A 27436-nucleotide genomic window follows, 5' to 3' on the forward strand; every position below is an offset into this window, starting at 1 on the left:
TCTGGTCAATAGCTGTTTCAGATTGTCATTGATCTGTATGGAAGGAGCTTTTGTGGGCAGATCCTCTATTTCAGGAGCGACTGTAAATAATGCCTCTGTGACCTTCTCTGACCTCACACACACACACACACGCACACGTCTTCATTCACGTGTCAGAATAAAGCTGAAGCAGATCATTCTCCTCATAACTGCTGGAACAGATTGATTTCTCTCTGTCTGATGTGTTCATTTGTGCTGATCTGTGTGTGTGTTTGTGTGTTCGCAGGCTCTTCAGTCTGACTCTGAAGAAGCTGGTGATGCTGAAGGAGCTGGATAAAGACCTGACGTCTGTGGTCATCGCTGTCAAACTACAGGTGCTTCATTTTAGCTCTCTAAACTCAACATCAAGCCTCAATCCACACGCTTCACTTTAAAGTCAGCGTGAAATGGAAGTTACATTTTTTTCCCCATCGTGATGTACATTCAGTTGAAACAGTCCTATAAAATAAAATAAAATAAAAAAGTAGGGTGGTGGCTGATTTCATCCAATGGGAGCCGATTGGATAATTGGAGGATGGGCGTTGCTAATAAAATAAAGGAAGATTGATAAATAAAAAAAGCAGGGTAGAAATGTCACTCACACTCTCATTTAAAGTCCTGCCCTAAAGAACTGATAGCTCCACCCCAAAGAACTGATAGCCCCACCCTAATAGACTGATAGCCCCACCCTAAGTGAATGATAGTTCCGCCTTAAAGGACTGATAGCAAAGCCCTTAAAGACTGATAGACCCGCCCTAAAGGACTGAAAGCCCCGCCCTTAAAAGACTGGTAGTACCACCCTAAATGACCGATAGCTCCATCCTAAAAGACTGATAGAACCGCCCTAAAAGACTGATAGCCCCGCCCTATAAGACTGATAGCCCCACCCTAAAAGACTGATAGACCCGCCCTAAAGGACTGATAGTTCCACCCTAAAAGACTGATAGACCCACCCTAAAAAAAGACTGATAGTCCCGCCCTAAAAGACTGATAGTCCCACTCTAAATGACTGATAGACCTGCCCTAAAAGACTGATAGTTACTGCCCTAAAGGACTGATGGTCCCACCCTAAAAGACTGATAGTCCCACCCTAAAGGTTTAATAGTCCCGCCCTAAAGGATTGTTAGTCCCGCCCTAAAAGATTGATATTCTCACCCTAAAACACTGATAGCTTCACCCTAAATGACTTATAGCCCCGCCCTAAAAGACTGATAACACCACCCTAAGTAAATGATAGTCCCGCCCTAAAGGACTGATTGTCCCGCCCTAAAAGACTAATTGTGCCACCCTTAATGACTGATGGTCCCACCCTTAATGACTGATAGTCCCGCTCTAAAGGACTGATAGCCCCGCCCTAAAGGACCGATAGTCCCGCCCTAAAGGTTTAATAGTCCCGCCCTAAAGGATTGTTAGTCCTGCCCTAAAAGACTGATAGCCCCACCCTAAGTGAATGATAGTCCTGCCCTAAAGGACTGATAGTCCCGCCCTAAAGGACTGATAATCCCACCCTAAATGACTGATAGCCCCGCCCTAAAAGACTGATAGCCCCACCCTTAGTAAATGATAGTCCCGCCCTAAAGGACTGATAGTCCCACCCTAAATTACAGATAGCCCAACTCTAAAAAACTGATAGCCCCACCCTAAATGACTGATAGCTCCGCCCAAAAGAACTGATAGTCCTGCCCTACGATTTTTACTGTAATTTCCTCTGTGTGTGTGTGTGTGTGTTGAAGCCGTGCCTCTGCTGCTCGTTCACCATCTGTCTTTTCTTCTCTTTTAGGGCTCAAAGCGAATCCTTCGCTCCAATGAGATCCAGTTGCCATCGAGCGGACAAACAGAGACAGACCTGCAGCTCACCTTCTCCTTACAGGTGTGTGTATGAGTTTGTGTGTCTCTCTCTGTATGTGTGTATTTGTGCATCTATGTCTGTGTGTGTCTGTATATATTTGGGTGTGTGTCAGAGAGAGAGTGTGTGACTAAAATCTCCTAAATCTCAGAGTCTGCTATAAGCGGTCAGTCAGATCAGTGTGTGTGTGTGTGTGTGTGGTCTCTCAGTATCCGCACTTCCTGAAACGAGACGCCAACAAGCTGCAGATCATGTTGCAGAGGAGAAAGAGATACAAGAACAGAACCATCCTGGGCTACAAGACACTGGCGCTCGGCCTCATCAACATGGCAGAGGTAAACACACACACACACACAGAAACAGACACACACACACACACAGAAACAGACACACACAGAGAGAAAGGCAGACAGACGGACAAACACACACAAAGCAGCTTTCCCTGTGGAGAACAGAGTGTAGTTTGTAATATGTGTGTGATCTGTGTGTGTGTCAGGTGATGCAGCACCCCACAGAGGGCGCTCAGGTTCTGGCTCTGCACAGTCAGCTGAAGGAGGTGTCGCTGCCGGTGGCCGAGATCAGGGTTTACTCTCTGTCCAGCCAGCCCATCGACCACGAGGGGCCCAAAGCCAAGATGAACGGTAAGTGGTGAGGTCAAATTTGGTAAATGTAGATTAGTGCAGTGCTTCCCAACCCTGTTCCTGCAGGCACACCAACAGTACATATTTTGGGTGTCTCCCTTATCCGACCCATTAACTTCAGGTTTTGATTCTGATGCTCTGATGAGTTGATTCAGGTTTGTTTGATTAGGGAGAGGTTGAAGATGTGTACTGTTGGTGTGTCTTTAGGAACAGGGTTGGGAAACAGTGGATTAGTGTATGCTCCGTTCTGTCAGCTTTGTGTTTTAGTCTGTTTGGCGCCATCTTGTGTCTGAATAATGCGCAGGTTAGTGTATACTCCATCAGCTGTTTTAGTTTCTGTTAGCTTTAAGTTTTTGTCAGTTTGGCGCCATCTTGTGTCTGAATAATGCACAGGTTAGTGTATACTCCATCAGCTGTTTTGTTTCTGTCAGCTTTATATGGGGTGGGGCTATCAGTCATTAAGGGTGGGGCTATCAGTCATTAAGGGTGGGACTATCAGTCTTTTAGGGCAGGACAATCAGTCCTTTAGGGCGGGACTATCATACACTTAGGGTGGGGTTATCAATCTTTTAGGGTGGGACTAACAATCCTTTAGGGCGGGACTATTAAACCTTTAGGGCGGGTCTATCGGTCTATCAGCTTTGTGTATTTGTCTGTTTGGCGCCATCTTGTGTCTGAATAATGCGCAGGTTAGTGTATACTCCATCAGCTGTTTATGTCTCTGTCAGCTTTGTTTAATTAAATAATTCATTAACAATTACTGCTCAGACCAATGTTTTGTGTCTAATATTTGTTTTGTAGCCAGTAGTCGTGTAATAAGTCGGATGAAGAACATCCAGGATTGTTGTTTTCACAGATTACGCTTTACCTCAGGCTGCTGATAAACCTGTCAGGCTGAACTCTGAGATGACAACCGGCTGGATGTACTTTATCCCTGACTTTCTGAATGATTGAGTATGGGCAGGTGTCTGATGGATATGTTCATCTGTTTCTCAGACCGTTCTCCAGACATTGACAACTACTCTGAGGAAGAGGAGGAGAGTTACTCTTCAGAGCAGGAGGGCAGTGACGACCCTGTACACCATGTACGTGTACGTGTGCGTGTGTGTGTGTGTGTGTGTGTGTGTGTGTGTGTGTATGTGTGTTCAATTAAATACTTTATTCATTCATTCATTTTCCTTCAGCTTAGTCCCTTATTTATCAGGGATCGCCACAGCGGAATGAACCGCCAATTAATCCAGCATATGATTTAAACAACGGATGTCCTTCCAGCCGCAACCCAGTACTAGGAAACACTCATACACACTCATTCACACACACACACTCATACACTACGGCTTATATATATACTTAATACTAAATTTTTTTAAGAGGTGCAGATATGTTGACCTTTATTATTACTATTTCACAGGAGGGTTAATAGTTTTTATTTTTTCCCCTATGTGTGTGTGTGTGTATGTATGTATATAGTGTGTGTACATTTCTTTAAACTTGCAATTAACTATTTAGTGCTCAGTGGAAGGACTGTGTGAATACACACATGCAGCAAGTGTTTAATGTGTGTGTGCGTTTCAGTATCTGGATGATGAAGAGGATGAAGTGAGGAAGAAGAAGCCCAGACGCAAACTTACCTCCAACGCCTCCATCACTCGAGTGAGAGAGACACACATTTATATACACTCACTGGCCACTTTATTAGGTACACCTTACTAGTATCGTGTTGGACCCCTTTTGCCTTCAGAACTGCCTTAATCCTTCGTGGCAGAGATTCAGCAAGGTACTGGAAATATTCCTCCGAGATTTTGCTCCATATTGACTGGATAGCATCACGCAGTTGCTGCAGATTTGTCGGCTGCACATCCATGATGTGAATCTCCCGTTCCACCGCATCCCAAAGGCGCTCTATTGGATTGAGATATGGTGACTGTGGAGGCCATTTGAGTACAGTGAACTCATTGTCATGTTCAAGAAACCAGTCTGGCATCAACAAAGCATTTGTGTCCGCAGAACTGCCGCTCACTGGATATTTTCTCTGCAAACCCTAGAGATGGTTGTGCGTGAAAATCCCAGTAGATCAGCAGTTTCTGAAATACTCAACATGCCATGTTCAAAGTCACTCAAATCCCCTTTCTTCCCCATTCTGATGCTCGTTTTGAACTGCAGCAGATCGCTAACAAGCAGTTGGACAGGTGTACCTAATAAAGTGGCCGCTGAGTGTATAACACACATGCATGGTCATATACACAACAGCATGACATTCGTGACACATACGCACACGTACTGTACATAAAACACTTACCACCTAGCATAATACACACAAACAGAGATGCATAACACACACACACACACACACTGTCATGCACATACACAAGCATGCATAGGACACACACGCCCAAGCAGAACATTCTATCAAACATACACTCATAACACACAAGCGCATAGCTATTATAAACACAGACACACACATATTTGTATAACACTATATCATACACACATGCATAACCCACACACATGCATAGCACACACACATGCATAATACACTTAAACACACACTTGCATAACACACATGCACACAGGGGCGCTGCTAGAGGGAGAATTTAAGACCTTTCTACCCCCCCCCCCCCCCCCCATTAACCCCCCAAACATTTACACACACACATGCACAATACCCATGCATAACATTGTCACACACACACATGCATAACACGATGTCATTGACACAGACAAACACACATACATAACACATACACACACATTCATTTATGATACACTCACACATGTATAACACAAAACACACACATGCATAGCACTCCATCACACACACATAACACTATATCACACACACACACACACACACACACACACACACAAATGCAAAACGCTCTATCATACTGACTGACACACACATGCACAACACTATCATACACACTTAACACACTCTGACACATACACACACGCACACCTCATCACTGCACTTATGATTAGGATAACCACAATCACAGATCAATAACTCCCAGCATGATTAGCAATGTGCACCAGAAACAGCGCAGGTGTAGATTTGATATTGAACGAGTGTGTGTTCTGACCTGAGTGTGTGTGTGTGTGTGTTTTTCCTCCAGCAACCCAACATCAAGCAGAAGTTTGTGGCTCTGCTGAAGAGGTTTAAGGTGTCAGATGAGGTAAAGCTGCAGGAATATGACCGTGATCACACTTCTCATCAGCTCATAACCCTCCACACGCATCATTTCCTCTCATTCTCACACACACACACACACACACACACATCACAGATGAGAAGAACACATTCATGTGAAGAAATCAAAGTATTTCAGTGATTATGTGTGTTTAATAATACTAGTGCTGGGCAAAGATTATCCATTCATCATTTTCCTTCAGCATAGCCCCTTATTTATCTGAGGTTGCCACAGCGGAATGAACCAACAACTATTCCAGCACACAATTCCACCCTGTCCTCACTTATATAGCGAAATCTGAAAAAAAAGACCCCTAGTAAGGATATTTCACCGGCCTTCACTAATTAAAATGCGTATAAATCATGCAGAAGAAGGTTTTATTATGATCTGATGATGTTCAGATGTTTCTGTGAGGACTGAGCGCTGGAGTTTTGTCATAAACACTGTCATTAACCTGACTGAAGAACAATGGAAGTCTATGTAATGTCCTCACTAAGATAGAACAGCAAACCTGTGTGTCTGTGTGTGTGCGTAGGTGGGCTTCGGACTGGAGCACGTGTCCCGTGAGCAGATCCAGGAGGTGGAGGAGGATCTGGACGAGCTCTACCAGAGTCTGGATATGTACAATCCCAGCGACAGCGGGCCGGAGATGGAGGAGACCGACAGCATCCTGAGCACTCCTAAACCCAAACTCAGGTGAAGCACACGTCAAAAAACACACACCAAAGCAGAGCGCGCACACACACACCGGTCTAAGATTCTCACTGTATGTTTCTTGGGATTGTGATTGTTCCTCTAAATTAAGTTCTTTTTTTAATGTCCTGGTTAAAAACAACACGTTTTTTCGCCTTGAACACAATTTATTTTATTTAAGAAACATTTTTTAAACATCGTCTTTATTGATTTTATTGAACTTTAAACATGTACTAAAGAAATCAAAACCAAAACGTACAAAACATTTAAATAAAATGTGATGAACATTACAAAAATATAAATAAACATTACAGTTGAAGTCAAAATTAATAGCCCGTCTTTTTTCGATATTTCCCAAATGATGTTTAACAGATTCAGGAAATTTTCACAGTATTTCCTATAATATTTTTTCTTCTGGAGAAAGTCTTATTTGATTTATTTCGGCTAGAGTAAAAGCAGTTTTAAATTTTTTAAAACCATTTTAAGGTCAATATTATTAAGCAATATCTAAAAGCTTAAGCAATAGTTTTTCAGACTTGCCTAATTACCCTAGTTAATCCTTTAAATGTCACGGAATAGAAGTAGATATGCTTGTAAAGAGGCTCTCTGGATGAATGTTGCCGCCACATTTCATAGAAAATACATAAACAAGATGATAATATGATAGAATGGTGGCATTAGATGCTAACGGTCTAATCCGATTCAATGATCTATGCTAAGCTAAGCTAAAAGTGCGCCGATCAGACCAAGAAATCAGCTGAATGGATTCAAAAATGGTAAAAGTCAACTGTTTACCTCTAAAAAAGCAGTAAAGTAAGACTAAACAAAACCTTTACATATTTATGTATGTAAAATTGTATATACAGAAAGCATGTTAAATGATGTTAAACAGATTCAGGAATTTTTCACAGTATTTCTTATAATATTTTTTCTTCTGGAGAAAGTCTTATTTGATTTATTTCGGCTAGAATAAAAGCAGTTTTTAATTTTTTATAAACCATTTTAAGGTCAATATTATTAAGCAATATCTAAAAGCTTAAGCAATAGTTTTTCAGACTTGCCTAATTACCCTAGTTAATCCTTTAAATGTCACGGAATAGAAGTAGATATGCTTGTAAAGAGGCTCTCTGGATAGATGTTGCCGCCACATTTCATAGAAAATACATAAACAAGATGATAATATGATAGAATGGTGGAATTAGATGCTAACGGTCTAATCCGATTCAATGATCTATGCTAAGCTAAGCTAAAAGTGCTCCGACCAGACCCAGAAATCAGCTGAATGGATTCAAAAATGGTAAAACTCAACTGTTTACCTCTAAAAGAGCAGTAAAGTGAGACTAAACAAAACCTTTACATATTTATGTATGTAAAATTGTATATACAGAAAGCATGTTAAATGCGAGTAAAATCATAGTCATAAATAAAGTAATAAAATGCACTTGCTGCTATTGCACTGCTGGTTAGACCTAAACTCGTAGTCATAAATAAAACCATTATAAGGTCAATATTATTAGCCCCCTTAAGAAATAGTTTTTCAGACTTGCCTAATTACCCTCGTTAATCCTTTAAATGTCACGGAATAGAAGTAGATATGCTTGTAAAGAGGCTCTCTGGATAGATGTTGCTGCCACATTTCATAGAAACATTTAAAATATGGTAGAAATATGGGAAAATACATAAACAAGATGATAATATGATAGAATGGTGGAATTAGATGCTAACGGTCTAATCCGATTCAATGATCTATGCTAAGCTAAGCTAAAAGTGCTCCGACCAGACCCAGAAATCAGCTGAATGGATTGAAAAATGGTAAAACTCAACTGTTTACCTCTAAAAGAGCAGTAAAGTGATAATAAACAAAACCTTTACATATTTATCTATGTAAAATTGTATATACAGAAAGCATGTTAAATGATGTTTAACAGATTCAGGAATTTTTCACAGTATTTCCTATAACATTTTTTCTCCTGGAGAAAGTCTTATTTGACTTATTTCAGCTAGAATAAAAGCAGTTTTAAATTTTTTAAAACCATTTTAAGGTCAATATTATTAGCCCCCTTAAGTAATAGTTTTTCAGACTTGCCTAATTACCCTAGTTAAACCTTTAAATGTCACGGAATAGAAGTAGATATGCTTGTAAAGAGGCTCTCTGGATAGATGTTGCCGCCACATTTCATAGAAAATACATAAACAAGATGATAATATGATAGAATGGTGGAATTAGATGCTAATGGTCTAATCCGATTCAATTATCTATGCTAAGCTAAGCTAAAAGTGCTCCGACCAGACCCAGAAATCAGCTGAATGGATTCAAAAATGGTAAAACTCAACTGTTTACCTCTAAAAGAGCAGTAAAGTGAGACTAAACAAAACCTTTACATATTTATGTATGTAAAATTGTATATACAGAAAGCATGTTAAATGATGTTTAACAGATTCAGGAATTTTTCACAGTATTTCCTATAATATTTTTTCTCCTGGAGAAAGTCTTATTTGACTTATTTCAGCTAGAATAAAAGCAGTTTTAAATTTTTTAAAACCATTTTAAGGTCAATATTATTAGCCCCCTTAAGTAATAGTTTTTCAGACTTGCCTAATTACCCTAGTTAAACCTTTAAATGTCACGGAATAGAAGTAGATATGCTTGTAAAGAGGCTCTCTGGATAGATGTTGCCGCCACATTTCATAGAAAATACATAAACAAGATGATAATATGATAGAATGGTGGAATTAGATGCTAATGGTCTAATCCGATTCAATTATCTATGCTAAGCTAAGCTAAAAGTGCTCCGACCAGACCCAGAAATCAGCTGAATGGATTCAAAAATGGTAAAACTCAACTGTTTACCTCTAAAAGAGCAGTAAAGTGAGACTAAACAAAACCTTTACATATTTATGTATGTAAAATTGTATATACAGAAAGCATGTTAAATGCGAGTAAAATCGTAGTCATAAATAAAGTAATAAAATGCACTTGCTGCTATTGCACTGCTGGTTAGAACTAAACTGCATTTCGTTGCCTTGTATTTGTACGTGTGTAATGACAATAAAGTTGAATCTAATCTAATCTAATCTAATCTAAATAGCTACTAATATACAATAGTAAATCTAGTGGTTTGAAGGATATTGGCCAAAAAAATGAAAAAAATTTAATGACAATTAATGAATATTTCAAGTTATAAATAAGTCAAAGAGGATATAAAATCATGGGGAAAACCTAATACATTAAAAATGTAAAGCTGTTAAACGTTAGCTGTTTTATGCTTGAAAGTAAGATGTCTAATGTCTCAAATGTACTTCGAAATATGGGAAAATACTTATTATAGCGGGAATGAATGGCGAAATTAGATGCTAATGGTCTAATCCAATTTAATGATCTATGCTAAGCTAAGCTAAAAGTGCTCCAGCCAGACCCAGATATCAGCTGAATGGGATAAACAATGGTAAAACTCAACTGTTTACCTCTAGGAGAGCTGTAAAATGAGACTAAACAAAAATTATATATTTTATTTATTTACATTTTTGTATATAAAATAGCATTTACAGAAAGAATGTTAAATGCGAGTAAAATATTAGTAATGAATAACATAACAAATAGCTAATATTATATTAAAATCAAATCTAGTGATTTGAAGGATACTGGCAAAAAAATGACAATTAATGGGTATTTTGGAGCCAAACTGTGGTCATTCAATAGCGTCATAAACTATATAAAATGAGGGGGGGGGGGGGATGTATAATATTAAAAATGTAAAGCTGTTAAATGTGAATTGTTTTATACTTGAAAGCCACTTTATAAATGTTAAATACTAGAAAAATATCTGAAGTTTCAAATTCACTTAGAAATATGGGAAAATACTTGAACACTGGAATGGTGAAATTAGATGCTAATGGTCTAATACGATTCAATGATTTATGCTAAGCTAAGCTAAAAGTGCTGTTAAAAAAGTTTAAAAATCAACTGTTTAACTCTTAAGAGAGCAGTAAAATGAGCCTATTTCCAAAAAGCTCTCTTTAAAGGACCCGTGAAGTGCTTTGAAATGTGCAGTTTTTATTTGATGTTTGAAGAAACCTCAACCGAAACACGAAAAGAGGGCGGGGCATAGTGTAGCTCCTCCTCTTTTTATAAAACAGCCAATAGCGTTGTGCTTTCTCCCAGCTCTGCCAGTGAAAGCGCATCAAATGAGAAGCGTCTTGAAGGGGGCGGGGCACATCAGACACTAGAGAGCATCTGATTGGTCAGAGGATTTAATTAGAAACTGAAGTACGAGCTGACGTGAAAAAAAACCGTTGATCCATTTAGGTGGAAGTGACGAACTACAAGCTTTACATGTTTATATCTGTTGTTTGTCTTCTAAATGCGAATTTTATCACTGTTTTGGTGCGCACTAGCTTTTCGATATCCTAAAAAACTAGCTATACTGATACTAACATCTAAAAAAAACTATATTTTAATTTCATGGGACCTTTAATACATCCTAAAACACTTTTGATTTCAGGCAGTCTCTTTAATACTGTGCAGCTACTTGCTTTAAATCCGTTCAAAGTGCAGTATAAATACATTTGCCGTGACTTGAAGGAAGATTTTTCGCTCAGCCGTCACTGAACCGAAAGCATAGGATTGTGGGATTTCATAGAGAGAGAGAGAAGGATATAAACAAATTGCCTTCAGAAGTCAGATCAGATGAAGGGATGTCAGCAAACAGGATGTGACACGATCAGTGGATTCAGACGAGCCTTGTTGCCTTTTCTACCCTGTTTCTACCTCCTTACAAACAAACACACACACTCATGCGTCAGCGGCTCCCTCTGCTGGACACATGTGGTTGTCTGCCCTTGTTTAACCTCCATCTTAATAACAGTTTACTAACCGCTGTTATGATTGAGCCTTTTTTCTTCTTATTCATGAATGTAAATACTAAACAACACTATAGAAGTATATTAAAATAAATAAATTAAGAGCATTACTGGAAAGCTAGCTGCTAAATCTAATCAGAGTCAGTAGATGACAGTTCTTCGTATTCATTTTTCTTTGCCCTAGTCCCTTTATTCATCAGGGGTTGCCACAGTGGAATGAACCGCCAACTTATCCAGTATATGCTTTTACATAGCGGATGCTCTTCCAGCTGCAACCCAGTACTGGGAAACACCCATACACTCTCATATTCACACACACACTCATACACTACGGATAATTTAGCTTGTTCAATTCAGCTATAGCGCACGTGTTTGGTCTGCGGGGGAAACCGGAGCACCCTGAGGAAATATTTACTATTTTACTTTAACATTGTCAAATAAACGGTTTGAAGATGTCGAGTGCATTGTGGCGTCCAAAAAGAGAATGAAGATGTGATATGTGATGTCTTCTGGAGCTTCTCTCTGTTTTCTAATGCGCTGTGTTGTCATCTGCTTGACGTCTGGCAGATGACTGAAGTGTTTGAGGTTGATTCAGCAGCGTTCACACACTCAGAACTTCGTGCTCTTTTAATACTGCGCATCATTTAAAAAAGATCACAGACTGTTTTGTGTGAATCTTTAGGAAATGAGTTGAGCAGTGCTGTGTGTTAACATCAGTGTGTGTGTGTGTGTGTGTGTGTGTGTGTGTGTGTGTGTGTGTGTGTGTGTGTGTGTGTGTGTGTGTGTGTGTGTGTGTGTGTGTGTTTGACAGGCCATTCTTTGAGGGAATGTCTCAGTCCAGCTCTCAGACAGAGATCGGCAGCTTGAACAGTAAAGGCAGCGTCAGCAGAGACCCCTTCAGCCCAGTGAGTCTCTAAGACCTCTACTCTACTCTACTCTACTTTACTTTACGTTACGCTACTTTACTCTACTCTACTCTACTCTGTTACGTTACTTTACTCTACTCTACTTTCACTTTACTCTACTTTTCTTTACTCTCCTCTCCTCTACTCTACTCTAATTTACTTTACTTTTACTTTACTCTACTTTTCTATACTCTACTCTACTCTACTCTACTCCACTCTACTCCACTCTGCTATACTTTACTTTACTTTACTTTACTCTGCTCTACTTTAATTTACTCGACTCTACGTTACTTTACTATACTTTACTCTGCTTTGCTCTACTCTACTATACTCTGCTCTACTTTACACTACTTTACTATACTCTACTCTTCCATGCTCTACTTTACTTTACTCTGCTCTACTTTACTATACTTTGCTCTACTTTACTTTACTATACTCTGCTCTACTTTACACTACTATACTCTACTCTGCCATACTTTACTTTACTCTGCTCTACTTTACTATACTCTGCTCTACTTTACACTACTATACTCTACTCTGCCATACTTTACTTTACTCTGCTCTACTTTACTATACTCTGCTCTACTTTACACTACTATACTCTACTCTGCCATACTTTACTTTACTTTACTCTGCTCTACTTTACTATACTCTGCTCTACTTTACACTACTATACTCTACTCTGCCATACTTTACTTTACTTTACTTTGCTCTACTCTACTCTGCTCTGCTCTGCTCTACTCTACTCTGTTAATTTACTCTACTTTACAATATTCTGCTCTTCTTTACTTTACACTACTTTATTTTACTCTACTTTACACTACTTTATTTTACTCTACTACATTCTACTTTACTTTACTTTTTTACTCTACTTTGCTCCACTTTATTTTACTCTACTATTCTCTACTCTATTTTACTTTACTTTATTTTACTATACTTTACTATACTCTACTTTACTATACTTTATTTTACTCTACTATACTCTGCTCTACTTTACACTATTTTACTCTACAATATTTTACTTTACCTTACTTTACCTTACTTTACCTTATTTTACTCTATTTTACTTTATTCTACTTTACCTTACCTTACCTTACCTTACTTTACTTTACTTTACTTTACCTTATTTTACTCTATTTTACTTTATTCTACTGTACCTTACCTTACTTTACTTTACCTTATTTTACTCTATTTTACTTTATTCTACTTTACCTTACCTTACTTTACTTTACCTTATTTTACTCTATTTTACTTTATTCTACTTTACTTTACTTTACCTTATTTTACTCTATTTTACTTTATTCTACTTTACCTTACTTTACCTTATTTTACTCTATTTTACTTTATTTTACTTTACTTTACCTCACCTTACCTTACCTTACTTTACTTTACCTTATTTTACTCTATTTTACTTTATTCTACTTTACCTTACCTTACCTAACTTTACTTTACTTTACCTTATTTTACTCTATTTTACTTTATTCTACTTTACCTTACCTTACCTAACTTTACTTTACTTTACCTTATTTTACTCTATTTTACTTTAGTCTACTTTACCTCACCTTACCTTACCTTACCTTACTTTACTTTTCCTTATTTTACTCTATTTTACTTTATTCTACTTTACCTTACCTTACCTAACTTTACTTTACTTTACTCCATTTTACTCTTCTTCATTTAACTTTCTTCTACTCTACTTTTCTTTACTTTACACTACTTTACTTTACACTACTCTACTTTACATTACTCTACTTTTCTTTACTTTACACTACTCTACTTTACTTTACACTACTCTACTTTACATTACTCTACTTTTCTTTACTTTACACTACTTTACTTTACTTTACACTACTCTACTTTACATTACTCTACTTTTCTTTACTTTACACTACTCTACTTTACATTACTCTACTTTTCTTTACTTTACACTACTCTACTTTACTTTACACTACTCTACTTTACATTACTCTACTTTTCTTTACTTTACACTACTTTACTTTACTTTACTCTACTCTACTTTACATTACTCTACTTTTCTTTACACTACTTTACTTTACTTTACACTACTCTACTTTACATTACTCTACTTTTCTTTACTTTACACTACTCTACTTTACATTACTCTACTTTTCTTTACTTTACACTACTTTACTTTACACTACTCTACTTTACATTACTCTACTTTTCTTTACTTTACATTACTCTACTTTTCTTTACTTTACACTACTCTACTCTACCTAACTTTACTTTACTTGGGAAATATTCTGCAATGGATGTTTGGCAATAAATGTCCAGATTAACAAACACACAAACTCCACATCTAGATGAACATCATGCTCAGCTCAGTGTGTGTGTGTGTTCAGCTGGTTTCCTCGAAGTTGTGCGTGACTGTAGTTTCACTGTGTGTCCAGCAGGGAGAGCAGCCACCATCAGATAAACTCAAACACTCGCGCAGCAGAAACCTGGACGAGCCGCTGTCTGAGACCGACACACTGGTGAGAGCACGATTCATCAATCACACACACACACACATACAGATACAGCTGAAGACACTGATATCAGCCTTCCTGTTAAATTGTAATCTTTTTTCAAGCATTTCCCAAGTGAGGATTTTCATATCATTTATCAACATAATAGTTTTAATAACTCATCTCTAATAACTGATTTCTTTTATCTTTGCTATGATGACAGCACATAATATTTGACCAGATATTTTTCAAGACACTAGTATTCAGCTTAAAGTGACAACAGAAAAAGGCTCATTTTACAAGTCTCCTAGAGTTAAACAGTTGACTTGAACCGTTTTTGAATCCATTCAGCCGATTTCTTGATTTAGCAGGAGGACTTTTAGCTTAGCTTAGCATAGTGAATTGAATTAGATTAGACCATTAGCATTTTGTCAAAAAATATATTCAAAAAAAGAGGTTTGATTATTATCCTATTTAAAACTCATGTCTTCTGGTGCAGTCGTGGTACAACTGCAGAGTTTCTTGACTATTATGCCAGAACGAGAGGATAGTTTCTAGTAATATTGGCAGAATATATTTTTCATTTTTCCGTTGTTCGTATTACACTAACTGTTGTAAAAACCTGCAGCTGATTCAAAGCAATTTTGCAAGCCATTGAGCAAAAATCTCTTCATTCACATGCACTGTTCAGTCAGTCAATAGCCGCGTTTCCACTATCGAGCCTAAAGCGAGCAAGCCAGTGCGAGCCAAGGCTAGTCGCGTTTCCACTATCACTTTCGGGGCATAATCGGGCCAAAGCGGCGCTTCCTTGGGGCTTGCGTCCGGCCTTTTTCGGCCCGCCGAATACCTTGGGCCAAGGAGGGCCAACTGGGGCTTCGGGGCGGGGTTACGTACAAAGGCGGAGTTTTCCTGTCAGGTAAAGAGGAGACAAGATGCTTTCTTCCCTTACATTTGTTTTGCTATCGCGCTTGATCAACTCACTAAGAAGAAGAAAAAAGTAAATGCCGCCGAACTCGAATGTCCTTATCCAGGGATCGCTGTCTGGCCTTACACCAACAGACCACAAACAGTAAAAAAGCAATCGCTTCGGTGTTCTCCATCTTCCAGCTCTCGTAGTGATGCCAGGTTGTGTTTGTGGTTATAATTTGAGTTTTTTGTTCCCGCTGAAGTGGGCGGGTTGTGTGACGGTTTGTGTGACTTTTGATTCGGGGGACGTTCTGGGGGCGGTGTTTGCGTGACGCGCTGCGAGCAACTAGCCCGACAGTGGAAACGCGACATGATTTCGGCCTCATTTCTCAACCTCCCGGGCTATTGGCCTGGCCCGATTAAAGCCCTGGCTCGCACTGGCCCGATAGTGGAAATGCGGCTAATGTGTGTGAATCTCCATAGCTGAGTGTTTGATTGGGGGGAGTTCCTCTGGTCATTATGTTGGCTATTAATGCTCGTTTGTGTTGAATATATGTGTGTGTGTTTATGTAGGAACTGAATGATCAGGATCTGTTCACTGAGGTCGGTCCCAGTATTACAGTTTCTGTGGCCGAAAAACCACGAACACCACTGAAAACCAGCAAGAACGAGATCCAGTCCATGCCGTCGCCCAGGTCAGACTAGCAACACAGCCGCCTCTCTATACCTCAAATATAAATCAATAAAATACTGATGCAGTTCACTGTATCATGATTCAGTTCACATACTCACGATTCAGTTCACAGGATGTAGTTCACAGTCTCATGATTCAGTTCACATGACTCATGATTCAGTTCATATAATGCAGTTCAGTCTCATGATTCAATTCAGATACTTATGATTCAATTCACATGATGCAGTTCAGTCTCATGATTCAGTTCACATACTCATGATTCAATTCACAGGATGCAGTTCAGTCTCATGAATTAGTTCACAGTTTCATGATTCAGTTCACATGATTCACGGTTCAGTTCACATGATTCAGTTCAGATACTTATGATTCAATTCACCTGATGTAGTTCAGTTTCATGATTCAGTTTACATGATTCACGGTTCAGTTCACATGATTCAGTTCAGATACTTACGATTCAATTCACATGATGCAGTTCACAGTCTCATGGTTCAGTTCACATGAATCATGATTCAGTTCATATGATTCAGTTCAGATACTCATGATTAAATTCACATACTCATGATTCAATTCACATAATGCAGTTCAGTTTCATGATTCAGTTCACATGACTCACGATTCAATTCACATGATGCAGTTCACAGTCCCATGATTCAGTTCACATGACTCACGATTCAGTTCATATAATGCAATTTAGTCTCATGATTCAGTTCAGATACTCATGATTCAATTCACATACTCATGATTCAATTCACATGATGCAGTTTCAGTCTCATGATTCAGTTCACATACTCACGATTCAATTCACATAATGCAGTTCACAGTATCATGATTCAGTTCACATAATCACAATTCAGTTCACATGATGCAGTTCACAGTCTCATGATTCAGTCTCATGATTTAGTTCACATACTCACGATTTAATTCACATGATTCAGTTCACAGACTCATGATGCACTCCACAGATGCTTGATTCAATTCATACGACTCATGATTCAGTACATAAGATGCAATTCTCAGACTCATGATTCAGTTCACATGACTCACAATTCAGTTCACATGATGAGCAAATTATTCTTGTTTTCACTGCTGCGCATCGTTGGATTTGCTCTTCAGTGTTTGGACTCTCAGTAGTGATTATTAAACCACACTGAACTGAGCTCAACTGAACTGAACTTAAACACTACAAACTGAATTACACTGTTCCTATTTACTGTGACCTTTTATGTGAAGCTGCTTTGACACAATCTACATTGTATAAGCGCTATACAAATAAAGGTGAATTGAATTGAATTGAATTGAATTGAACTTGTGCCATTAAATCAGGCATACAAAGTGCATACTAAAACTAAAATCAACCTTAGTCTGTGCTCTGAATGTGTGTGTGTGTGTTTGTGTGTGTTGTAGGCTGGATGGAGGACACACACCTCGTAAACGCAACACTCCTGTGAAAGATCGGCAGCTCTCCAAACCTCTGAATGAACGAACCAACAGCTCAGACAGCGAGAGATCTCCTGAGCTCGGACACAGCACACAGGTCTGAATCACAACACTCACTGACTCACCATTCTGTTCACATGACTTACCATTCTGTTCAAATGACTCACTATTCTGTTCACATGACTTACCATTCTGTTCACAAGGCTCACCATTCAATTCACATAGTCACAACTCAGTTTGCATGATTCAGTTCAAAGACTCATGATTTAGTTCACATACTCATGATTCAATTCACATACTCATGATTCAGTTCACATGATGCATTTCACAGACTCGTGATTCAGTTCACATGACTCATGATTCTGTTCACATACTCACGATTCAGTTCACATGATTCAGTTTACAGACCCATGATTCAGTTTACATACAATTCAGTTCACAAAATTCACGACTCAGTTCACATGATGCAGTTCACATACTCACAATTCAGTTCACATACTCACGATTTAGTTTTCATGATGCAGTTCAGACTCATGATTCAGTTCACATGATTCACGATTCAGTTCACATGTAGTTCACAGACTCATGATTTAGCTTTTAAGATGCAGTTCACAGACTCATAATTTAGTTCACATGATTCACGATTCAGTTCACATGATGTAGTTCACAGACTCATGATTTAGTGTTCATTATGCAGTTCACAGACTCATGATTCAGTTCACATGATTCACGATTCAGTTCACATGATGTAGTTCACAGACTCATGATTTAGTTTTCATGATGCAGTTCACAGACTCATGATTCTGTTCACATTCTCATGATTCAGTTCACATGATTCACGAATCAGTTCACATGATGTAGTTCACAGACTCATGATTTCGTTTTCATGATGCAGTTTACAGACTCATGATTCAGTTCACATACTAACGATTCAGTTCATTGGCTCCTGATTCAGTTCACGTGATTCATGATTCACGGTGCATAGGCATAATTAAAACAAGCATCATTTGATGACATAATAACAATGCTTATTTTTTTGTTATTATAAATCTTTGTATTTTGCCACCATCCCTGAAACTAAAGGATTTGACCCATTTATGATCAACGCTTATGTATCATTGACCCGTTTGACTGGTTTTGTGATCCTGGGTCACAACTGTCAACAAGACTAAGTGTATTGCAGACTGTGTGCATTCAGCTGACTGTATGTATTGTGTAGATGTTCTAGATGTGGATATTGAGAGTAGATGAGTGTGTGCTGTTTCTGATTCTCCTCAGATTCCCTCAATCTCCTCCTCTGTGTCTTTAAATGAGGAGCGTGTTAATGCAGTGTTTCCTCCTGTTCTGCAGAGTCACTCTCAATTATTCATGATTGGCTGACTCACCGCTGCGTGTGGGGGCGTGTGTGTGTCTCTGTGTTTTATGTGTGTTTCTGTATCAGTGTGCATGTGCCTGCATTTGTGTTTCTTTGTGTGAGTGTGTTTCTGTTTCTTTGTGTGTTTGTGTGTTTATTTGTATTAAAGATGCTGTATGTGAGTTTTTGACTTTTCCAAAGCTTAAAAATACCATAATATGTTTGCAGATATTTCAGGAAATGCTCAGTGAACATTCTTGTTTATCTGAAAAACAATGCTGAAGTCAGATAATCTGCTTTGAAAATGTGTATTATGTGCCAGAACGTCTGTCTTTGTTTTGGTCATTTAACCCGCCCACTTCCAGTTTAGCCAGTTATATTTCAGCACCCGGGTTGCCTTGGGAAAACAGCGTATTTTATTCATTCAGTCAGAATGGCTCTCAAAGCATGTGGCTGGTGACCGAAATGCGAAATGAGACTCCAAAATGAGACTCAGATTCAGAGTTCCACATGAGGCTATTAAATAGCAAATAATATTATGAGCGTAAACATTAGGAGAGGAGGTTACATTGTACACTGTGTCTTAACAACACGCTACATGATGAGATTTGCAGTGATGAGCAATTTGGCTGTTTGCACCAGACGAAACATGACAGAAATTTAAACACAGTCATTCAGAAGCACAGAATAGTGCACTCACTGCACTCCAGCGAAATGGTAATGTTTATAATTGAATTAATACATATTAAACCTCTTTAACATTATTAAATGTTGAATCACTGGTATGTGTTGGCTTGCACCGAGCCAGTTTATTTTATTTTCAAGATCTGATGTAAACTATCTGCTGCTGCTTTCAGTAGTATGGCAATAAATGTTATGTAAAATGGCATCCAAACTCGCATTATTAGCATTTAACACTGAATAAAGCACATGAGGTGTACCTGAGGTGGTCAGTGTCTCTTGTTGGTTACCTGTGAGAAATAAAAGTTGTTTCTAACAATATAAGTTTCAGGTGTTGGTTAGGACTCCTTTTAATATGAAAATATTCCTTCTATCCCATGCTGTTGCTTTTATTTAGAACACAATATAAATCAGCCGTTAGGCTCGATACTCAGGCGCACTGCTGTTGGTGACATCAATCTGGCAACCTACGCTTGAGTTTGTTTTGAACCAGGCGTGCAATACCTAGTTCAACCACTGGGTGTCAAACTTACATACTGCACCTTTAATTTTTTATGTGTGTTTCTGTGTAGGGGTTCGTTCTTCGTAAGTGGATTACTCAATTCGCTGGATTTGGTTATTGACGATTTGACGTGATCCAGGATTTTTTCGTTTTTCAAAACTCATCCGAGAGATGCTATCATAGCAACAGGTCTGGTAGCTCAAACCTGCTAGGGAGCAGGTTTATTTTGTGTAAACAGGATTAGATGGGGTCAGTTCAAGCAAAGGAGATACTGAAAGTGTGTACCGAAAGCTGATATTTTCTTACAGTAGTAACCTTTAGATTATATACACTTGGGAAAATAGTGAAATAGTTAAATTATATATAAACATTTATAATTTAGAATAATTAGTATTTTTAAATATTAAATAATGAATAATATTTATGTTTACATACATATAAGTAAAAAAAAAAAAGATAAATAAAATTTATGCATAAATAAAAAATATAGCTGAAATAAAAGTACAAAAATGGGCTGGTTCTCCCCAAGGGGATCAAAGAGAACATTTATTAATATGGACTTTTTAGATTCAAACTCCGGCCCAAATTCAAAACCGTCCCAGCTTTAGTACAATTTGTGTATGATAATAGACATGCACAATATTCAACTGTTTTATTTGTTTGTTTGCTTTTATAAAGGAATAATAATTTATGCCATCGTGCACATTTTGACGGCTAAAATGACGGGGATTTGATGCTTTGCAGAAGTTGCAGATGCCATTACTGATATCAGGATGCTTTTTTGATGTAAAATTACTTTAAATTCCTTACGCCGATTAAGAAATTAAAGGCTAGGCTACTATAGTAAAGAAAATCTGATCTAAAATGTTAAACTAAATAATATGCTAAATACTCTCGACACGTGAAAGTGTAAAGCCTGCAGCCCACAGCAAATGTGGAAATTTACTCTGTAGCATCTTTAATAAACTATTTACTACTTTTTTTTTGTAATTTTGCTCACATGGATAATTGAATATTAATCAGATGATGTCATTACGCTGCTGTGCCGATCAGCCAATCAGTGCATTACTGATCATGATTTCGAGGATGGATAGATCTGTCCTTCACCACACACGCAGCGATCTCAGATCAGTTCATCCAGACATTTTAATCTGATTCATAAACTTGTTTGAAGAACCAAATTAGCCAGAGATCAGCTATCAAGATTAAAAGATCCAGGATCTGTACAAATCATCTTAGATCATTTAAGCGAGGTACGAAGAATGTACACTATGTGTGTGCCTGTCTGTGTACATGTGTGAGTGTTAATATGTTTGTTTTGAGTGTGTGTCTCTGTGTTAATGGTTTGTGTTTCTATGTCTGTGTGTGTGTTTACTGGTTTGACTATACTTGTGGGAACTGAAATATCCTCACTTATATAGTTAAAAATCAACTAGGAAGGACATTTTTACTACTACTCACTAGTTAAAAAGACTCACAATTCAGACAAAACTTGTTTTTATTCTTTGTGTGTGTGTGTGTAGGTCCTCAGGAAGGCTGTCTATGATCAGCTGAATCAGATTCTGTTATCTGACGCTGCTCTTCCTGAAAGTCTCATCCTGATTAACGGCACAGACTGGCAGGGACAGGTACAGCAGCTCATCATTCTGATGGAAGTTCTTTATTGTTTTTGTCAGAAGTGAAACCTCTCGACTGTGTCAGCCGTGCTGTCTTTAACTCAGTGTAAACCGTGTGTGTGTGTGTGTTGCAGTATGTTGCGGAGCAGCTGCAGGTTCAGAAGCATCCTGTGGTTTGCACGTGTTCTGGTGCAGAGATTCAGGCCGTACTCTCAGCTTTGCTCACACGGATACAGAAATTGTAGGTCACACAAATGCAAATCACAAACAAGTTAAACATTAACATGACCAAAAGTCAAAGGAGAAGGCAAATCAAAATCATTTATCATTCAATTATTCATGCTGGCTTTGATGACTTTATTAATGATTGAATGCTGTCAAACTTGAGACGAAACTGTTATGATGTAAATGTTGGAGCACTGAACGCGTGTGTGTGTGTGTGTGTGTGTGTGTGTGTGTGTGTGTGTGTGTGTGTGTGTGTGTGTGTGTGTGTGTGTGTGTCCGCAGCTGTAACTGTAACTCGTCGATGCCGCGGCCGGTGAAGGTGGCAGTGGTCGGTGGTCAGAGTTATCTGGGCTCAGTGCTGCAGTTCTTCGTCACTCAGCTCGCCAATAAGACCTCCGACTGGCTCAATCACATCCGCTTCCTGGTCGTGCCTCTGGGTAAGAAACAAAACCAGTGATTACATCACACTGTAATTTATAAATGGAAAGACTGATAGATGGATGGATGGATGGATGGATGGATGGATGGATAGATGGATGGATTGATGATCAATCAATGAATGGATTGATTGATGGGATGGGATTGATGGGATGGACTGATTGATCAATAGATAAACAATTGGGAAAGATGGATTTATAGATGGATGGATGGATGGATGGATGGATAATCAATAAATGGATAGATTGATAGAATGGATTGATAAATTGATAGATTGATTGCTAGACTGATGTATGGTTGGTCAATCAATAAATGGATTGATTGACAGGATGGATTGATAGATCGATTGATGAAGAATTGATGGATGGGATGGATAATTGTTGGATGGATGGATGACCAATCAATAAATGGATCGATAGATAAATGAGTTGGATGGATGGATGGATGGATGGTCATAAGGATAGATTGATACAATGGATTAATAAATCAATAGATGAACAATCTGAAGGATGGGCAGATGGATTATCGATATATGGTTAGGATGGATTGATAGATCAATGGATGAACAATCTGAAGGATGGGCAGATGGATGATCGATATATGGATAGGATGGATTGATAGATCAATGGATGAACAATTGGTGGATGGAATAGATGGATTGATGGACGGATATATGAGTTGGATGAATGGATGGCCAGTCAATAAATGGATTGATTGATAGATCGATTGATGAAGAATTGATGGATAGTTGATCGATGGATGAATGAGCTGATGGGTGTTAGATAAACAGACAGCTTATTTTTTAAGACTGATGACCAATCAATAAATGGATTGATGGATAGATAGATGGATGAACAATTGGTGGATGGGATGGATAATTGTTGGATGTATGAATGGATGAATGGATGGATGACCAATCAATAAATGGATCGATGGATAAATGAGTTGATGGATGGATGGATGGCCAGTAGGATAGATTGATAGAATGGATTGATAAATCAATGGATGAACAATCGGATGGATAAATTGATGGATGGGCAGATGGATGGTCGATATATAGATAGGATGGATTGATAGATAGATGGATGAACAATTGGTGGATGGTATAGATGGATTGATGGTTAGATAAATGAGTTGGATGGATGGTTGGCCAGTCAATAAATGGATTGATGGATAAATTAGTTGATGGATGGATGGATGGATTGTCAAATCAAAAAATGGATAGATATAATGTATTAATAAATTGATAGATGAACAATTGATGGATGAACAATTTATGGATGGATGGATGGGCAAATGGTCAATATATTGATAGATTGATAAAAGGATTGATTAATTGGTTAATTGTATGAACAATTGTTTCATGGATGGATGGATGATTGATCAACAAATGGATAGATTGTTAGTGATGGATGATTGATTGATAGATTGATTGGAAGATAGGATGGATAGATTGATGGATGATCAATTTATAGATGAAAAGGTAGATGGATAGTTGAACAATTGATCGATGGATTGGTAGACTGATGTGTGGATGATCGATCAGTGGATGGATGAAAGACAGACAGATTTTAGACTGATGACCAATCAATAAATGCATGGATTGATCGGATGGATTGATAGATTGATGGATGAACCACTGATAGATGGATGGATGGATGATTGATCCACAAATGGATAGGTTGTTAGAGTGATGGATGGATGATAGGACGGAATGATCATTGGATGATCAATTGATTGATGAATAGATTGATTGGATGGATGGTTGAACAGTTAATAGATGGATTGGTAGAATGATGGATGATTGGATGGTCAATTGGTAGAGAGATATTGATGGATGATCAATCAATAAATGGACAGATTGATCTATTGAAGAATGAAACTATACACTGATGCATGATTAGATGAATTAACATTCGATAGACCGATTTGTAGATGGATGGATGGGTGATTGGTTGATAAATGGATAAACTGATAGATGAATGGATCATTAGAAGTATGGATTCATGTGTTGATGGATGAACATGTGAGAGATGAATTGGTGAATGGATGGATGATCTTTTGATAGTTGAATTGGTAGACTGATAAATAGATGGTTGATCTTTTAATAAATGAAATGATAGACTGATAGATTGATGGATTAATGGACTGATAGATTAATGTAGTTGTTGGATGAATGGATGATTGATCAATCAGTTAATAGATTGATGGACGGTTGATCAGTGGATAAATGGATAGGCTGATGGATGGATTAATAAATGATTGAATATATCATTCATCCATTGTGTTGAAAGTCAGTTTCAGCTCTGTGTTTCTGTTTGTCTATATATTTTTATTTTGAAACTCGTTCAGGTTCTCATCCTGTTGCTAAGCACCTGGGTGCCCTTGACAACCGATACAGCGCAGCCTTTCTGGATGGAGCCTGGAGAGACCTGTTCAACCGCTCAGAGCCGCCACAGACAGGTATAGAGAAAACACACACACACACACACACTTTCTTTGTGAGACATTCTATAGACAAAATGAGCTGTACAGACTGTATACCTGCAACTCTATCCCTAAAGCAGGGGTGACCAACCCTGTTCCTGGAGATCTACTATATCAAATATCCTGGAGACCTACTATATATATATATATTACACCTGCCTGTAATTATCAAGTACTGCTTCAGGTCTTAATTAACTGGTTCAGGTGTGTTTGATCAGGTTTGAAGCTGAGCTCTTCAGGAAGGTGGATCTCCAGGAACAGGGTTGAGCACCCCTGTCAAGTCTAACACTTTCTCTTCAGAACAGAGTTCAGCAGAGTCCCAAACCTTAAATCTCACACACGAGGACTTAAACAGCTCTTATATTGTCATATAGCACAGGTATTCAAGCATGTTAAAGAGAGAGTGCAGTGTCCTCAACGTAACCAATATAAACTAATATAAAACTAGTGCATACATCACGGGCATAAATCACGCCATGGACATGACATTTAGATGCCTGCTGGTTTAAAAAAAAGCTTATATATCAAAAGAAGATGGACAAATGAGGACCTTTCTGTCACAAACTATAGTAAAAGCGCTTGTCAAAGCTGTGAACAGATTACATACAGGAATATAGAAAAGAGCGCTCTTTAATTATCAGCTGTTAGTCAGCGCCCGCTCCTTTTTTTTTTCTGGTCATTGTGCCTTTGCCGTGTGCTGTGTAAATGCAGACGATCAGATACGAGTCACTTTTAAAAGATGATGTAGTCGGCGCCAGTGGTGTAGTGGTTAGTGCATCTCGGTGCTCTCTCACATGCACTCCGGTGCTCACGGCGACCCGAGTTCAATTCCACCTCGCGGTCCTATGCCGATCCTTCCCCTCTCTCTGCTCGCCATGCTTTCCTGTCAACACTCTCTTCTGTCCTGTCCAATAAAGGTGAAAACCCCCCGGAAAGAAAAAAATTGATGTAAGCAGGTCATCAAAAAAATCGGATACAGTCACAAAATCGGAATTGACCATCAAGATCTGCAGTGTAAATGCAGCCTAAATGTCTCCATTCCAAAGCGACACTCGCACCTTTAGCTTGCCCACTGTCTATTTTCAAGTGCATTAGGTGGACGTAGCAAACTTACTGAATTTTCTCGGAAACATATGGTAGGAGGGTCTATGTTTTGCTGGGGGGTGAAAGAGTGAGAAATAACGATTACACAGATATATAGCTTGTCTACGACCCGTAAGTTTTTTTCAGGGATTGGGGTTAAAATGTAATCTGTACGGAACATTGTTGTGTACGGAATATGGTTAGTCTATGTTACCACCTGGATGTAAAAGGTGAACATACTGTACATACTTTGAACCTGAAACACTGGCCAATTTAGTGTTGGAGGTTTGATGGCTTAATTCGAGCAGCTGGTGGCCAGTCTTCATTGATTGCACATTCCGCCAGTAAGAGCAGAGTGTGAAGGTTTAACTAGCAGAGTAATTGCACAGTGTTGCTTAAGATATTGTCCTTGTGATGCATCAAGAGCCTTGGTATCCAGAGTAATGTCAGCAAACCCCCAAGAAGAAGAACCACATCCAACAAGAGGAAGCTGTCTGAAAGGAATGTCTGGGTGCTAACCACGATTGTATCGAACTCACTGCAGACTTAAAAGTGCACCTCAGCTCTCCTGTTTCCACCAAAACTGTTCGTCAGGAGCTCTACAGGGTCAATATTCATGGCCAGGCTGCTATGGCCAATCCTTTGTCACTCGTGGCAATGCTAAACATCAGTTGCAATGGTGCCAGCAGTGAAAATCTTGCGCTGTGAACAATATGAAAGATGTATTGTTCTCTAATGAGTTCACCTTTACTGTCTTTCCTAAATCCGGGAGAGTTACGGTGTGGAGAAGCCCCCCAAAAAAAGAGTACCACCTAGACTATTGCATTCCCAGGGTGAAGCATGTGGGATGGTTTGGGCTGCAAAATCATGGCATTCCCGAGGCCCAATACTTGTTCTAGATGGGCACGTCACTGACATGAACTACCCAACCATTCTGGAGGACCTTGCGACCCATTGGTTCTAACATAGCATCCTGAAGGCGGTACTGTGTATCAGTATGATAATGCACCAATACACACAGCAAGGCTGGTGACAGAGTGGTTTGATGAACATGAAAGTGAAGTTGAGCATCTCCCATGGCCTGCACAATCACCAGACCTAAACATTATTGAGCATTTTTGGGTGTTTTGGAGGAGTAAGTCAGAAAACGTTTTCATCCGCGAATATCACACAGTGACCTGGCCACTATTCTGCAAGGAGAATGGCTCAAAATCCCTCTGGCTACTGTGCAGGACTTGTATCAGTCATTCCCAAGATGAACCGACGCTCTATTGGCCGCAAAAGGAGGCTCTACACCATACTAATGAATTATTGTGGTCCAACTATTGTGGTTTTAGTTTCATTGTCCAACTCCTGTACACACACACACACACACCTTTAATAGTTCT

At 38.7% G+C, this 27436-nt stretch overlaps 1 protein-coding gene across 1 annotated transcript in view; it reads left to right on the top strand.

Moving 5' to 3' along the window:
- LOC130231612 (phosphofurin acidic cluster sorting protein 1) overlaps window positions 1–27436 on the top strand; it is a 106062-nt gene that overhangs the window by 66062 nt on the left and 12564 nt on the right. The window contains exons 2-17 of the mRNA XM_056460958.1: window positions 266–353; window positions 1799–1888; window positions 2074–2199; window positions 2361–2505; window positions 3502–3590; window positions 4081–4158; window positions 5625–5684; window positions 6235–6395; window positions 12064–12157; window positions 14569–14652; window positions 16105–16226; window positions 17630–17759; window positions 21723–21827; window positions 21950–22056; window positions 22323–22477; window positions 24831–24941. Of these exons, the coding sequence (XP_056316933.1) occupies window positions 266–353; window positions 1799–1888; window positions 2074–2199; window positions 2361–2505; window positions 3502–3590; window positions 4081–4158; window positions 5625–5684; window positions 6235–6395; window positions 12064–12157; window positions 14569–14652; window positions 16105–16226; window positions 17630–17759; window positions 21723–21827; window positions 21950–22056; window positions 22323–22477; window positions 24831–24941 (1745 nt within the window). The remainder of the gene's footprint in view (window positions 1–265; window positions 354–1798; window positions 1889–2073; window positions 2200–2360; window positions 2506–3501; window positions 3591–4080; window positions 4159–5624; window positions 5685–6234; window positions 6396–12063; window positions 12158–14568; window positions 14653–16104; window positions 16227–17629; window positions 17760–21722; window positions 21828–21949; window positions 22057–22322; window positions 22478–24830; window positions 24942–27436) is intronic.

This window comes from Danio aesculapii, chromosome 7 (genome assembly GCF_903798145.1).
Source record: "Danio aesculapii chromosome 7, fDanAes4.1, whole genome shotgun sequence".
NCBI classification, from domain to species: Eukaryota; Metazoa; Chordata; class Actinopteri; order Cypriniformes; family Danionidae; genus Danio; species Danio aesculapii.